The sequence below is a fragment of the Dermatophagoides pteronyssinus genome, unplaced genomic scaffold (genome assembly GCF_027571235.1).
Source record: "Dermatophagoides pteronyssinus isolate colony J.1.1.1.1 unplaced genomic scaffold, Derpt_VIB-CSIC_2022.12 sq0028, whole genome shotgun sequence".
NCBI classification, from domain to species: domain Eukaryota; kingdom Metazoa; phylum Arthropoda; class Arachnida; order Sarcoptiformes; family Pyroglyphidae; genus Dermatophagoides; species Dermatophagoides pteronyssinus.
The window spans coordinates 105,308-121,552 of record NW_027461552.1 but is presented as its reverse complement, the minus strand read 5'-3'; the positions used below and the strand labels follow the sequence as shown (position 1 = coordinate 121,552).

Genomic DNA, 16,245 nt, shown 5'->3' with positions numbered 1-16,245 from the left:
GTTTTGAATGATAATCAATTAACTAATTTAAAAAACTTTTGACTATCGAAGATATTTCCTGTCTTAAAAGAAATTAATGGAAAAATTTAAAAAACATTGTCACTATGTTTATGAACAATACATAAAACGTGACCACTTCAAACCATGTGTTTGTGTTGATGAATCCTGAAATTAAATTCCGAATTCTAAACAATAAAAATCGTAATCATGCCTCGACCCGAGCATCAGGCTCCACCGGAAATTGTAATTATTATCATTTGAATCTGCTTGCTGATTATCCATTAATCTTTATTTTTTCCATCGAACAGTTTTATAATGAATCTGAGGCCAAAAAATATACACGAAAGTATGTCAATTAATGAAAAATTCAATATTTTTTTAATTATTTCCTTTCTTTAATTAAGTACTCGAATTATCGAGATTCAAACATCGATGAGTGAAAGAGCAATTGAATTGCTTGCGTTGCCAGATGATGGACAACCCAAATATTTGCTTGATCTTGGTTGTGGATCTGGATTGAGTGGTGAAGTTTTGGAAGAAAACGGTCATTATTGGATTGGTGTAGATATTAGTTCGGCAATGTTGGACGTATGTCGTGAACGTGAATGCGAAACTGGTGATACTATTCAAATGGATCTTGGTCAAGGTGTTCCATTTCGTGCAGGAACTTTTGATGGTGCCATATCAATTTCGGCACTACAATGGCTATGCAATGTCGATAAACGTGGCCAAAAGCCAGGAAAACGTCTTTCAAAATTATTCTCATCGTTATATGCATGTTTATCACGTGGCGCTAAAGCAGTATTTCAATTTTATCCAGAAAATAGTGATCAAGTTGAATTGATAACCAAAACAGCGATGAAGGCCGGTTTTTATGGCGGTTTGGTCATCGATTTTCCAAACAGCAGCAAAGCAAAAAAAGTCTTTCTCGTATTATTTACTGGTGGTGCTCCGCAAACCATGCCAAAAGCATTGGGCACTGGTGATGATGAAGATGTGGATCGTCATGTCCCAAGTACAATCGATTATGATTCTAAACGAGAAAGAATTCGTAATGCAAGGAATGCTAAAGTACCCATCAAATCACGACAATGGATTATGGATAAAAAAGAACGATATCGAAGACAAGGAAAAGATGTTCGCGATAATAGTAAATATACAGGTCGAAGGAGATCTGGCCGTTTTTGATTTATTCATAATAATAATAAAAAAATTTATTTACAAAAATCAATTTTCGAGAAATGATACTAATTCTGTTAGTTTGATCATTAATTCATCTAATGTTGCATTAGATGAATCGTCCATAGTGTTTGGCATCTTTTTCGGTGTAACAAATCTGGTCTCACAATCATATTGCCAACCAAGTGTATGAATTTTTTCGATTGTTTGCGTTTCATCATATCCAAGAAACGATGAAACATCATCAAGGCGAATATAACTATAGGCTTTACCAATTAGATTCAACATACGATTACGAGTTGCTTCTGTTGGGGTTAAATTTTAATTCAGATATGTAGTTAATACATTAAATTAGATAAAAACCTTTGATGCAATTCATAATGTTTTTCAAATGCAGTGGCCATTCAACTGAGTCAACTAAAGAATAAATATCGGATAATTCACGTTTAAATAATTTAACACCAACATTCCAAACGGCCTGTATCTCAGGATTACTTTGTTTGATTTCATTTGGTATACGCTTCCATAAAAGTTTAGCATTAGGTCTGAAATTAAAAATATCAATAGATTATTTGATTATTAATAAAAAAAAGGTTCAGCTTACAAATCATTGATGAGCAAATAGATGGCCAATAATTGTCCATAGATCTGTGGAGAAGCAGGACCATTCATGGCTGCATTTAGTTCTTGACGTTCAAGATTAGAAACCAAACTTTTATAATTGGAAATCATGTCCATTGCATTGATTTTGTTTGAATTTATCAAAATTCTTTTGAATTGTTTTTCGATCAAATGAAACAATGAACGTGCTGATGAAAATGATGATTTTGTCAACAAACACCTTAACGAGCTACTGCATGTTGATATAGTCGTTTTGAATTTTTTTTCTCTCATTCGCATTCCTCGCAAAAAAATTCTCTATTCCATCTGCATTTGAAATATGATACTTATCACAGATTGTCATCCTCATGTTTAGTATTCGTCAAATAATTGGATCTAATTATATCTTTGTTATTATTCCGGCAACAGCAACAGAAAAAAATTAGTAATTTCATTTTCATATTCAACAAAAGTCCATATTTCCGAAATGTCATTTGTATCTCGAGAAAAAATATGGAATATAAAATCGTAAGCATAAATTATAATGGATGACAATGATGATGATGATGATCAATAACTGGTATGCATAGCTTGTAGGCATAGATTTCCGTTTGTAAAAAAATGTTTTCAACGTCGACATTTTCTATCTTCTCCATTCATCAATTTGATTTGGATATGAACAAAAAAAAAATTATTGTATAGAATTGCTTATATTTAAAGATATATTGCAGAGAGGCCAGCTACGAATCCAAACCGAAAAAATTGATTATTTCATGCAGACAGATGGCGGATATTAGCTTATTGAATCTAATTATCATTTTGAATTATTTACTGAATTCATCATCGTATGGATAATCTCCCTCTTTCGGTTCACAATGTATTTCATTTGCATTCATTTACTAACTCTCTATGTAGCCGAATTTGTAAAAGAAAGAGAACATCCAAATAAATACTGACAGACAAAGAAACAACAACAACAATAAAAATTTCCAATGACTTAATTGAATTCAATAGATTTTGATTAAATCTAAATGAATGTCCAAATTGTTATAAATTGTTATTTCCACAATTAATGTTTTTGTGCGTGTGTGTTCTATTTTGGAAATTATTTCGAACAAAGGGAAACAAATTCAAAATGGAATTGGTAACGAGCAAAAGAAAAAGGATGTTCTTGTCAATGTCTATTGTCGGAGGTCAATCATTTGGATCCATCCAATACATTCTCATTCAAAAATGATCATTACTCTTGTTATAACCAAATTACAATTGTCATTTTAAAATGAAAAGAGAAAAAAAAGAAAAAGTGAAAAAAATGAACTTTGAACGTATTTGAATTGGGAAAAACATGGGACATTTATTTAAAAATTATTCATTTTTCCTTTTTTTCTTTTTTGAAGATTTGAAAATAATTAATGAATTTTAAATTGATTGTCAAAATTGATCAACCAAAATACCATATGTATGTATCGGATATTGTATGACATGAAATGTGGTCGAAAATCGTTTGATATTTGAGCCGAAAGTCCTAAAAATAAATTACAAAAGAGCTACAGCGCATTTATTTAGTGAGATTTTCTTTTCATCAAAAAAAATAAAAACAAATAGCAATAATAATAATCTGATCATTAACACAAAGGTATCAACAATTTAAAAGAGATGCCAATGAGTTAACAATTTTTATTTTTCTAAAGTTAACAACAGCAAAAAAAACGACAATCAAATGTGTGTATTCGTGCGTGAGTGTAATAAGTATTATTGAGTAGTATCGAATATCTTTTATCTCATTTAAATATATTTCTTCAATATATCCATTCTTCGTTGGTCATGGGTATCAATCGAATCGAAATTGAAGAGGAATTTTTATTTTTCTGCTGATTGAAAATCGTGAACAACCAATAAGTGTTATAATGATTTTATCGATCAATCAGAACCGAAGGAACGAAAATGAAGAGTTCATCACAATTCGTTATTTGATTGTTTGTCGAGGGTAACCGAAGAAAATCACTATATGATAACAAAAAAAAAAAGAAACGAATTGAAAATGAAATCAAACGTAACGAAAAACATTCATTATCATGATCATAATGAAAGGAAAAAAAATAATGAAACAAGGAAGAGAAATTGTTGCCAAATCATAAACTATGGTTCAACGAAAAGAATGAAAAAAAAAATCGTTGAAATAATTTTTTTGAATTTTGCACGCACACCCATCCACCCATACATGCAATCTGAAGGTTTGGTTATGCAAATCATGATATCAAACAACAACAACAATAACGACATTAATAATTACGATATTGGGATTTTAGTTTTGTCATTGTCTATTTAGCTACAATGAATATTGAGAAATTCTGTTGTAGGTGGAAGAAAAAAAAAGTTTTATTTTTGCCAAATGTAAATGTAATTTTTTCGTGAAACTCTCAACGATTATCATATCGATTCTAAAAAATGAAAACTACGGATAATTTACAATCAAAACTTGAAAAAGAAAAAGATTTATTCAAATTGATGATGAGAAACTGACCTGGTCATTGATTGATAAATAGGAAAACAAAAAGTTTTCCATTCTCATTTGACTTGTGTAGCGTAGAATGAAAAATTAGTTATCAAAAAAAAAAAAATTAAATTTGCGTGCCATTATAACATTATCTTCAATCGAAATTCTTTGTTTGTGAGTAATGTGTGTGTGTATTTTTTTACGTGCCACACCGAACATTTATAATTTGTATAAATGTTGCCTTAATTGGCCTCACTGATGATGATGATGATGGTGGTGGCAATGATGATTATTTTATTTCATTTTATTTTTTTCAATGGCCAAATCGAAATATTTCGTTTTTTTGGCTTATTCTTCATCCTTTTTGGATACAAATATAATATTCGAAATTGACATTCGAAATAAGAAAGATGGAGAAAATAAAGAAAAACCGAGAATGGAAAATAATCATCACGCACTAAATTGAACCATATATACCCAATACCGAATGTTGATGATGGTGATCATAAAATTATCATCCACGGGGAATATATTATTATTATTATTATGGGAATGATTTTCTTTCTCATCATCCGAATATAGAGAGTTATAGAATGAGAATGTGGTATGAGTTGATGATTGGATGATTCTCTTATTATTTGATCACACACAAACACAAGCTTACATTACGGAATAAAACAATGAAAATCCTCATTGATGTATGGATCGTTATAACTATGATGATGATGATGATGATGATATGACAAACAAATGAAAACAAACAATAAGGGTGTTTTTTTCCTTCTGAATCATTAAAAATATAAAAGACTAAAACAGACACACCAATGACCAATCGAATTTTGATAAATTTCAATTCTTTCCTTATTATTATTATGGAGTGTGAGAGAAAGAGAGAAAAAAACGTATTTTTTGACATTATCCAATTATAATGACACCACCACCCTTATGATGATAATAAAACTGAATCCATACTCGAAATGGATTCAGATTTTGGTTGCTGTTGTCGTTGTTTCGGTTGAATAAATCTTGTACACTCACATAGAAACAGAATATACTACTTAAATTAGATGCAAATTAGTGTTGTGGCCATCATTAATATTAGTCAATGGTCAATGAAAAGATTTTGATCATTCGATGTAAGACACTCACAAAATATGATAATTGTTAATTATTACTTCGTTAAAATGTATCTTGTGCTAATAATGATGATCATTAGCTTTTAAAGACCCTTTCACATCAAAGTCTTTTCTTTTTATTTCATTATCATTTTGGTTTTATTGACAATCCGTTTATAAATAGAGTTGTTTTGGATTTTTTTTTTGTTGTTTAAAAGGAAAAATTAATGTTGGACGAAAAGGTAAGCAACCAGCAAGCCAACTAGATTAACATTTTGTAGTAATCTATAAAGATAAAAACAAAGAAGATTAAACAATATCAAAGATGATCAATATATAGAGTGTGAAAAAAAAACCAAAGATTATGGATAAGAATAGAAATTCTTAATGCTGTGATCACGATCGATTTATTCCCAGTTGATATCAGGATGGTGAATTTTTTTAAAAATCGAATGTAATTTTATCTTCAAAGCGGAAAAATTAAACTTTTTTTTGATAAATATTCGAATGAAAATGTTTGTAATTCATAAATAATGAACGTAAACATTAAAAAATCAACGACAAAATGAATGATCGATTCTCATCGATTCAGGTTTTTTTTGTTTTATTCTCAAGAAAACAAATCAAAAGAAAACATATAAAATGTTTCAAAATCATTCACACACACACAAACTTTCCAAAGTCAAAGTTCAAATTGAAGAATATAGATAGTATACGAAGAGAAACAAAAAATTGGTAGCAAGATCAATCAAAATTTTTTTAAAAGAAAATCATTCCAGTTTGTTTCCAGTCGATTTAAACATTTACGCTTTACTTTTTTTTCATTTGTCTTTCCTCTTTTTTCCTGGTTTCCTTACCATACCGACAAAATTCTCATAGGAATATTTTTGCTATAGAACCAAAAAAAAAATTCACATGAATTAAATTTATTTATGAATGAAATGAATTTAGTTTTTTAGTTATAAAGAATTTTTATAGAAAAAACAAATGATTTTTATTATTTATTTTATCATCATTAATTTTTCATCATCATCATCATATGTTATACAATAATTATCAATTAAAAATCGATCAGATACAAAAAAAAATGTAATTAAATTCGTGTGTATGTGGGTGGGTGGTTGGATGTGAATGATTAGCAAAAAAGAAATAACTGATGTTGATGATAATGATGAGCTTGAGTTTAATATTTATAAAACAAACAATTTTTTTAGTTATTTTTTTCCAACAGAAAAAAAAGAAGTAATTAATATGAAAAATGTTGATGATGATGATGATGACAAGTATAAATTTTCACAGAATCAAAATGTAAATGGATCATTCATATGTGTGTTAGCGGATGTTTGTCTGTGTGTGTGTGTGTGTGTTTCGAATGCAAATATACCGGCCAAAGAATATAAAGTTAATATTTGAGTTTTTTATTTAGAAAAAAAAGTTTCATTGATTTTTGTCTGTTTTTTCCAGCAATAACATTGAAACATTTTTGGTTACTTTTTCAAAAAATTTCCATATTGTGTGGTAATGTTTTATTGTTAAATTTTTTTGAAATTTATTCATGAATAATCAAAGAAAAAATAAAATAAAAATTGGGCAACAAACAACAATTTTTTTGCAATTCAGAATAAACAAAAATGAAAATATATGCGAGAAAAAAAAAGAAAACATAAAAAACAGAATCATTATATTTATAATATCTACCCGAAAATAGGAACAACAACAAAAAGAAAAGACTTTCAACAAAAATTTTCGTTTTTTTCATTCAGGAAAACAAAAAAAAAATAAACAATTTTCATTATTTTTTTGTCGTTTCTCTTTTTCTTTTTATACATCTCATTGATTTCATAAAATGAAAACAATTTCCCTGTTTATTTTTTTGGTTTTCATTTGAATTCAAAGAATTTTCTCAAACAAAAACTAAAAACAAGCAAGCTAAAGAAAATGAGAGAAACAAACAAAAAAAACAGAAAAAATATAAATTCAAAACCAAGGAAAACTCAAAAATTCATTCAATATTCAATCAGAAAAATTTTCTACCCAAAAATTACCGTGATGGAAGCCAATAAATTGATGTTTTGAAGTTTGGTTCTGTGTGTTCAACAATTGTTACATAATATTTAAAAATAATGAAAAAAAACTGAATAACTAGCAAACAGGATAATTTATGTTACAAATTATTATGTGTTAATGTTTTTTGTTTCGCTTTTCGATTGATTCACGATATCTGATAAAATGATTCAATTCGATGGCTAACTTTGTGTGTGCCTGTGCATGTTTGTGTATTTAATTCAAATGCAAAAAAAAACTTGTCGGTCATTAATATATTTGGCATCAATATTTTTCTGCGAAATTTATAATGATGAAAGCTAAATGAATATAAATGAAGATTAATGAATGAATGAAATTGAATTTTGGTTAGCCATTCCATGGATATTTGCTGATGATGTTAATGTTGATGATGATGAAAAAATTTTCAAATTTAAGTATCATATCGTGTGTGTGTGTGTGTGTGTTATAGAAGAAATATTTTGTGAAGGTTGAAATGAATCAAATTACAATGTATCCACAATCAAGTAAATGTATAGAATTAGAAAAAAACCATGTCCAATATAATGATAATGTAATAATAATATAAAATATATAAGCAAACAAATATTCGAAGAGATCGATTCTTTCTTGTTTTTTCTCTTTTCATTCTTGTATTACAACCAATCAAATGTGTAAAAATTGATCGAAAAGAAAAACGAATTATGTTTAATATACAAATATAATTTTTCAAAGGCGCCAATTGTTTTGTTTTGTTTTTGGTATGATGATAATTGTACAAAAAAATGAAAAACAAAAGAAAAGATGATAATGATAATTTGAATTTGGTCGGCAGCGGGAAAAAAGATGAAATTGTTGTTCATTTATAATCAATACAGATGAACATTAATATGATAAGGTGGGTATTATAATATTTGATTTTATTACAAATTAATTTGAAACAATTGTGGCTCTTGATTGAATGCCATTATTGGAGTTGGATAAAATTGCATTTGTTGTTGTTGCAGCATTATTATTAGAATTTATTGTTGTTGTTTGATGTCGTTTCATATGCAAGGCTAGATGATCGGAACGAGAAAAACATCGTTCACAATGTTTACATTTAAATGGTTTACTTCCGGTATGTTTACGAAAATGTCTGGTCAATTCATCTGAACGAGCAAATCGCCATTCACAACCTTGCCATGTACATTGATATGGCTTTTCACCTGGTTTTTTTACAAAGAAAAAAATTCGAAAAAAATTAATAATCATAATAGCGAAACGATGAATAAATAAACAAAAAAATCAATCAATCAATCAATCGATGATCAAAATGTATTCATCATCATCATCATACCTGTATGTGTTCGTTGATGTGCTTTCAGATGTGATGATTTTGTGTAGACTTTTTTACAGCCATTAAATAGGCACTTATGAATACGACGTTTACCATCGGCTGAAATTATCGTACTCGATATTGTATTCGCACCTGTCACCGTTGTTGTCGTTGATGATGATGATGATGATGCTGATGTTGCTGTTGTTATTGTATTTGATAACGAATCCGTGACATTATTCAATGTTACCGGACATGAATTGGTCGTTGTTTGTGGACCTATAATAGCGACATCACCATTGATCACAATACGATTCGGTGATGATGATAATGATGAAGGTGGTGATGGTGACGAAGACAATGATGATGAACATGAAAATGATGAAGATGATGAGGATGATGAAGATGAGGAAACCGAATTTGATTTATTACGAGAACGATTCGCCGCTGTTTGACTATTCGCTGATCGTGTTGGTGATGTTGATTTTTTAGTTGGTTTCGATATTTGCATAGATGATGATAATGTTGAATTGGGCTGCTGGTGCTGTTGTTGTTGTTGTTGCTGAAGTGGATGATGATTGATCAACATCGTTGTAGGGGCAGTATCAATAATGGAAGAATTTAATTGTATTGCAATCGTAGCCGATTGTGGCATCAATGCATTATTATTCATAGCTATTGTATTGATAGCATTTCCGCTATTATTCGGTAAAATATTGACCGAAGTGGTCGATATAGGTACTAATACGGGATTCGATATCGAATTCGAGTGCGTAAGGAAGCCATTCATATTGGATGACATACTATTCGGTATCGTCGTAGTTGCCGTTGTGTTGGCCAATAGTTTTTGTTGTTGATGTTGACGATTAATGAGATCAGATGAAAGTGTCCGTTTTCTTTGTTGATATTGACGTTCAGGTGATGTTGGTGGCGTCAATGAACTAAATAAAGCGGAACCATTTGGTATTATCGTGGGTGTTACACCACATTTTTGTTGATGAACATTTGTCAACATTGTCGATTGTCCATTACGAATCGGTGAAGACATGGACAGTAATTCATCGAGACTAGGTGAACGTAATTTTGTTTGATGACCGAGGGTAATATTGTTTGCGGGTGATTGTTGTGGCTGTGTATTTAAACCAACCAAACGAACAGCTGTAGTTGTTGCTGTGGCATCATTCATCATAATCGATGAAGTAGTTGCTATCGTTGTTCCATTAGGGGTAACTTTTGCAATAATATTCGTTTGATGGCAGCCATCCGATTTTATTTCATTATTTCCATTATTATAAATGACCGGATGAATATTCGTCAAATGTTGTCCTAAAACATTCAATGATGGCTGCATATCCGAAGATTTTGTTGACGTTTGACTACATTTGATTGCAAACATTTCTGTATGATGACCAGATAAAGATTGCGAAGGTTTAGAACACATATTATTATTATTAATATCATCATCATTCGAAGTGGTTTGTTGTTTGACTGTTTGTTTAATAAATTGATTATCATAAATGATTCCACCGGATTGTTCATTGGTCGTTTCATCCATTGGCCAATCACCATTCGATGATGATGATGACGATAATGATGATGATGATGAAGGCGTCATATAGGAAGCCGAAGACGATGAAGATGAATGATGATTTAAATGATACGGAACAACATTTCCGTTATTGGCCGGTATTATTGAAAATAGCTCTTTCACCTTTGATTCAATGACATTGAAATGTATTGATTGTTGTTGTTGTTGTTGGTTTGTATTGATCATTGCAGGCGGTGTTGGTGAGGATGATAATGATGATGATGAACAACCAAATGAACCAGATGAATTGGATGATTTTTCATCATCAATATCTAAAGATTTATTGCTTTCAGCATCGGATGTAACTAATGTAGATGAACTAATCATCATTGTTGGTTTTACATGAAAATTCTGATTCTGTTTTTTATTATCATTGGCAATAATTAAAGGTGATTGAGCCATAATAGAATCTAGATTTGAAATGGCAATCATTGTATCACTATTTATCATCGATGGTGATGGTGATGATGATGTTGATGATGTATTACTTAGGACATTATCCCAAAGTGATGTTGGCACAATAACATTGCCATAATCATTCAATGATGATGATGATGATGAATGATAATTTGATGATAATGATCCATTTTTAACATTTCTTATGCTGGTACCATTGATTGTTTTTTGTTGTTGTCATTGTTATTGTTATTAGTGGTTGTTACCGTCGTCGTCGTCTGTGATAACAATGATTTTGGTTCATCCTTTAGATATCGTTCCAACTCAAGCATAGTCTATTATATAAATGATAAAAATAAAAAAAAGTTCATTAGTTTTGTTTTGTTTTTTGGTTATATTTTTTTCATCATATCAGTAATTATAATCATTTGGCATTGTCATTATCATCGTTAACAACAAAAAAACATCAACACCAAAGTGATTATCTTCAATTTCATCGTATTTAGGTGAAGTTAGCTAAAACTTTTTACTACTATTTTTACAATGGTCATTGAATTTGTTTCAGTGTCTATATCAACCCCAATTGGTTGCTGATTCTATTCTCATTTAATTCTATTGTTGTTGTTATTATTATGATGAAGATTATTATCATGAATGAATAATATGTTTAACATTTAGCCAAAACGTTAATTCATTTTGATCATCATCATCATTATTATCGTTGACAAGAATGACGATTATAAACATAATCATCATTATCATTATGTAAAATTATTATCATCATGGACACGTAATAATATAGAGAAAAAGAATGTGAAGTCATTCAGAATAAAGTCAATGACAACAACAACAACAACAAAACAAAGACAAAAAATTCAAGAATGACATGAACAATAACAAAATATCCAAAAAAAAGGGGCAGTGTAGATATTGTGGAATAAAAAACTTTTTTTCGGATTTTATTTTTTTCAATCTTATACGATTTGGTCCATATGTATGTGTAACTACATTTCTTCTGACTGGTCTTGCCTCGTCACACCATTGCAATTCACAAAACAAAACAAAACAAAAAAAACGCTGAACGAAGTCAACGAACCGAAAAAATAACAATCAACATTTGTTTGATTGATATTATATAATAAATATGTACACGGATATGTTAAAATAGTGATGATGATTAGATAGGAATGTTTTGATTTCTTTTTTGCTTGCTTTTTATCCATATGAATTATATTAAGAATTGCGAACAGAATCAATATTTTTTCTAAATTTTAAAATTAATTCTAGTGAACAATATGTGATTTTTTTCGCTGTGCTTTGTCAATCTTGATTGAAATTGATCATGTTTTAAAAGACATTGAAAAAAAACGAAAGAAAAATATCCTGCTATCAACATGTGGCCATCATCATTATAGCGAAAGATCGATAAATCTTGAATGTCAACAATGTTCATATCGCGATTGATTGATTTTATCATTATCATTATTGAGACATTCACATTTTGTCATTATCTTCATCATCATCATCGGGCCATATCCTTTCTCATCAACGATTGAATCGATCTATCGATCGATCGACAATAAAAAATTTTCGACAATAATTTTAACGATTGTCATCAATAATTTTAGTTATTTCCGTTTTTTCATTTTTTCCTTCCATTTCATCCTTGCTATATATTCAAAAAAATGAAATTTACAAAGTTTATCTGAACAAATATCCGATTAGAAAATATAATAAAAAACTAGTGGAAACGGAACCAAATACAATTGACAATCCATTCGGATGGAATCTCAATAGAATCAATCTATCGATCGATTTATATCCTTTTCGATTAGCCGATTCAATATACAGATGATTTGTAATGAAAGTGATAAAAAAAGTGAAATTATATAAGTGTAAAGAATTTTCATAGGAAAAAAATGACAAGAAAAAAAGTTGCATCAAAATTTTTCAGCAATTTTTTTCCCTTGTCACGAAAGATAGAGAATCATTGAGACTGCGGCGAATTGAATTTCAATTCGAATTATTATGGAAACGCTTCTTTTTCATCGTCTTCTCGTGTTCTGGCTTCTAGCTTTTCATTTCATTTAAGTTATGGCCATGAACCCTAACTTGGCAGGTCATTTCATGGCTTTCTATGTTTTTTCTTCACATCTCTATCATTTGGCTGTTCATTCTTTGTGTATGCACTATTTCGTTTATTTTTTTGATGATATGGCTGGATATTGACGGAAAAAAATTTCTCGTTGTTCGCTTGCCTAGTGCGTTGCAAGCAGCCGAAAAACAACAAAGAATTAAATGAAGTAGAGAGAGAAAAAAAATCGAAAATTCAGAAAATAAAACAGACTATAGTTAGTTATTGTGTGTGTGTGGCTGCTGATGAAAATGACTGCCCGCCTGACTGACTGAATGATGATGTCGATGATCGAGTGAGAATAAAAATATAAAATATATTCTCGGTGTTTTTGATGAGGAAAAGAGAAATGATTGTTTCGGAATCAAGAACCCGAAAAGAAATAAAGAAAACAACAAAAAAGAAAAAGAAAAGAATACCAAGAAATGATAACATTGAATGAAATCATCGGCCAACCGAATACAGAAGAAGAAAAAAAATGATCAAATTCAGAATGTCTAAAGATTCAGATTCAATGATGATCAAATATCGTTTTTTTTACTTTCTTTCATTCATTCAATGAACCAAAACAATCAGCAGAAAACAAAAATTGGAACGAAACGGAACCGATCGAATGAATGAATGAATGAAAGCAACAGAAAACAACAACAACAAAATGATTCGAAAGTTTATTTATATATTTCTATATATTTCATATATGGTAATGAAATAAACAATCCGAGAAAGAGAATCCGATTCGAATAAATAAAAAAGAAGAAAAAAGAATCGAATGTTTTATAACAGAATCATCAGAAGGAAAAACTGTGAAATCCTAAATCACAAAAACTGAATGAATGAAAAAAATAAACATACACACATCAACTAAAAAAAGAAAAAGAAAAATCTCTGGAGAACCAGTTTTTTTTTCATTTATAAATTTTATTCTTATATAAAAAAAAGAAAGAAATTGCCTAACATAAAAAACAACAACAACAACGAAGAAACATGGACATAAACATATTTTAACATCACTCGAGCGAGAGAGAGAAAAAAAAATTCGTTGAACTTTGCCAGTTTAATTCGTATAAAGAAAAAAAATTTATAACCTTTAACCTTTGCATGAAAAAATGATGATGATTATTATTATAAAATTCAACCAGCATTATGATGATGATGATGAAAAATGTATTTATATCAATGTGTGGGCAACATAGCCTAACCAAGGAATTCATTTAATTCACAAATACATCCTCATTGACCTGAACTGAACTCATAAGAATAAGAAAATCCGAGCATCGTTTTCAAGTAAAGATAATCCGTAGTAAGATAATATTGTATTTATTAATTCATTCATTGGATTCATTATGATCAAATTGTTGAATTAACATCGAAAAAAGGCAAAAGGCATCTTCGATTCTTTGTCCAATTTGTAGAATCAAATTCAAACAATGACTTTTGAATGATAAACAACAACAACAACAGAAAATATTTACCCTATACTTTCCCCAATCTTATTGTGGTGGAAAAAATTTCAATAAAGATGAAATGAAAATTTTTCTAACCTTCAAATTGATGTGTTTGTATGTAAATGGTAATCAACATCTAACAATGAAGAAAGAATAAAGATGAATAGTAAAAAAATGTTCAATTGACGTTTTGCATCATTTTTCAAATCATTTGTATATTTCTCTGTGTGTGTGAGCTATGTGCTATACCGGAGCTAGAAAGATGTATCTCCTCACGATATATATGTACAAAAGTTGTTCTAAATAACAATCGGGTCAGCATTATATAATAATAGGATGATGATGATAATCAAGAGAAGAAAAAAAACATGATAAATGAATAATGTAGGGTCTATGTATTTTGTTCATGTATTTTCAACATCAGCTTAATCATCAAGGTCCAGTCGTAGTCTATCAAATACTATGTATTATCACGATAGAAAAACATGCGAAAAACATTGTTTGTATAGATTTTTGTATTAAATGAATGTGAATTGAATAAAAAAAACAGGGTGAGCCAAGAAAAAGAAATATGAATGTTTGGAATCAAAACAAAAATTTAATGATAAATTGTTGTAACATTTGAAAAAACCTAAAATCATTATCATTGGAAATGATAATGTTGGGTAAATGTTTGCTTCATCATATGAATGGATCAATCTAGAATAAATTAAATATTTTTTTTCAAATGAATAAAAGAAATGGAAAGGATTTTTTTTCAATTTGATCAAACCATCATCCATAGCCGTTCATATCAAATGATGCTGAATCAAGAATTTGGGAAAATTGTTTCGTCGTTTGAATTTTTTTTTCTGTCCTGGTTATTAAGACAACTTGAGGGGGATGAAATATGTAAATTTTTTTAGCATTCATTTATTCCCTAAATATCACTGAACTCATTGAAATTTCTTGTTTTTTGAGTTGTTGTTGTTGTTGTTGTAGTCGTTATGAATATAGAAAAAAAGCAAAGTTTTAATAAAAAAAACTCAATACCGGATAATAAAAAGAATAATGATGATGATGGTGGCAAATAAAGAGTGAGAGAGAGAAAGTTCCATAAAGTTTCCCAAAGAATAATGAAAAAAAACGATAGACCATAGAGTTTGTTGAACTTTTTTTCACCCCATCTTTCTCACAGTCTGCCATTGAATAAAATTCTGAATAATGTATTTTGGGGCCTTGCGCCGAATCATTCTACAATACCAATTTTGTTGTGTTCAAATAAAATCACATGCTTCAAACAAACAAATGATTATGTTAAGCATAAGGAATTATTTTTAAATGGAATGAAAAAAAAGCAAGCAGTGGTGATGAAGATGATGGACAACATTCTAAATTTATTTTGGATTAACGCTTTTGAATTTCGTTACTGTTGGAACTTTTTTTTCAAATTTTTATTTTGACAAACCATTTTTTTTCTCTGTGATATTTTTTGAATCGGTATTCACGATTTTTTATTATTCCAACAATGATGATAATCATCATCATTGTTGTTGTTGTTGTTGTTGTTATCATCATCGTCATTATCGCAAAAATGACAAGCAAGAAAGGAATTTTACGTAGGTAGATTTATTTTTTTTTTATTTATTTGAAAATAAAACGATTTAGACATAAAATCATCATCATCACCATAATCGTACAGGTAAAGAAAATTTTTCTTAATTTTCAATGTAAAAATGAAATAGAAAAAAAAACATTCATTCATGAATTGTGTGATCGATGATTTCATGATTTTTTTTCATTCTCTTAAAAATAAAATAAATCCTTAATATGAAACCTGAAATTATTCAATCCGATATACAAGAAGAATCCTTATTTGGATGTATTATGTATGGCACACATATAAATAGAGATATAGACAAATAGACAAAACATCACTGACATTTTTGTT

The 16,245-nt window shown here is 29.3% G+C and overlaps 4 protein-coding genes and 1 long non-coding RNA gene across 6 annotated transcripts in view; 2 read left to right on the top strand and 3 right to left on the bottom strand.

The window, feature by feature from the left end:
- The first annotated feature begins 91 nt into the window (after window positions 1-91).
- Window positions 92-1,231, top strand: LOC113792050 (18S rRNA (guanine-N(7))-methyltransferase). The gene is made up of 3 exons (XM_027341919.2): window positions 92-243; window positions 309-346; window positions 405-1,231. The coding sequence occupies exons 1-3, from the start codon at window positions 208-210 to the stop codon at window positions 1,186-1,188; spliced, it is 858 nt and encodes a 285-aa protein (XP_027197720.1). The 5' UTR covers window positions 92-207; the 3' UTR covers window positions 1,189-1,231.
- CSN8 (COP9 signalosome subunit 8) lies at window positions 1,174-2,008 on the bottom strand. Its single transcript, XM_027341921.2, has 3 exons — window positions 1,784-2,008; window positions 1,543-1,724; window positions 1,174-1,484 (listed from the first exon to the last, which is right to left on the bottom strand). Exons 1-3 carry the CDS (start codon window positions 1,915-1,917, stop codon window positions 1,228-1,230), a joined length of 573 nt encoding a protein of 190 aa, XP_027197722.2. The 5' UTR covers window positions 1,918-2,008; the 3' UTR covers window positions 1,174-1,227.
- Window positions 2,009-2,071: 63 nt separating this feature from the next.
- Window positions 2,072-2,823, top strand: LOC142645902 (uncharacterized). The gene is made up of 2 exons (XR_012846929.1): window positions 2,072-2,307; window positions 2,370-2,823. It is a non-coding gene; the product is annotated as an uncharacterized LOC142645902 (long non-coding RNA).
- A 5,501-nt stretch (window positions 2,824-8,324) lies between these two features.
- LOC113792108 (uncharacterized) lies at window positions 8,325-10,790 on the bottom strand. The gene is made up of 2 exons (XM_027342000.2): window positions 8,774-10,790; window positions 8,325-8,642 (listed from the first exon to the last, which is right to left on the bottom strand). Exons 1-2 carry the CDS (start codon window positions 10,788-10,790, stop codon window positions 8,365-8,367), a joined length of 2,295 nt encoding a protein of 764 aa, XP_027197801.2. The 3' UTR covers window positions 8,325-8,364.
- Window positions 10,791-10,925: 135 nt separating this feature from the next.
- Window positions 10,926-16,245, bottom strand: part of LOC142645906 (Krueppel-like factor 7) — a 29,728-nt gene continuing 24,408 nt past the window's right edge. For both annotated transcript variants that reach the window (XM_075823430.1, XM_075823429.1), the window contains exon 3: window positions 10,926-11,071. In XM_075823430.1, coding sequence (XP_075679545.1) covers window positions 10,940-11,071 — 132 coding nt within the window. In that variant the 3' untranslated portion in view covers window positions 10,926-10,939. The remainder of the gene's footprint in view (window positions 11,072-16,245) is intronic.

Excerpts from the sequence above, each read along its gene's own strand:
- LOC113792050 (XM_027341919.2), top strand. The coding sequence starts at position 208 with ATGCCTCGACCCGAGCATCAGGCTCCACCGGAAATT. Across the intron at positions 244-308 it reads ATCAGGCTCCACCGGAAATT|TTTTATAATGAATCTGAGGC; the intron begins GTAATTATTATC and ends TCCATCGAACAG. Across the intron at positions 347-404 it reads GCCAAAAAATATACACGAAA|TACTCGAATTATCGAGATTC; the intron begins GTATGTCAATTA and ends TCTTTAATTAAG.
- CSN8 (XM_027341921.2), bottom strand. The coding sequence starts at position 1,917 with ATGGACATGATTTCCAATTATAAAAGTTTGGTTTCTAATCTTGAACGT. Across the intron at positions 1,725-1,783 it reads TATTTGCTCATCAATGATTT|ACCTAATGCTAAACTTTTAT; the intron begins GTAAGCTGAACC and ends TTTTAATTTCAG. Across the intron at positions 1,485-1,542 it reads CATTATGAATTGCATCAAAG|AAGCAACTCGTAATCGTATG; the intron begins GTTTTTATCTAA and ends TAACCCCAACAG.
- LOC113792108 (XM_027342000.2), bottom strand. The coding sequence starts at position 10,790 with ATGATAAATAGTGATACAATGATTGCCATTTCAAATCTAGATTCTATT. Across the intron at positions 8,643-8,773 it reads ACATCAACGAACACATACAG|GTGAAAAGCCATATCAATGT; the intron begins GTATGATGATGA and ends TAAAAAAACCAG.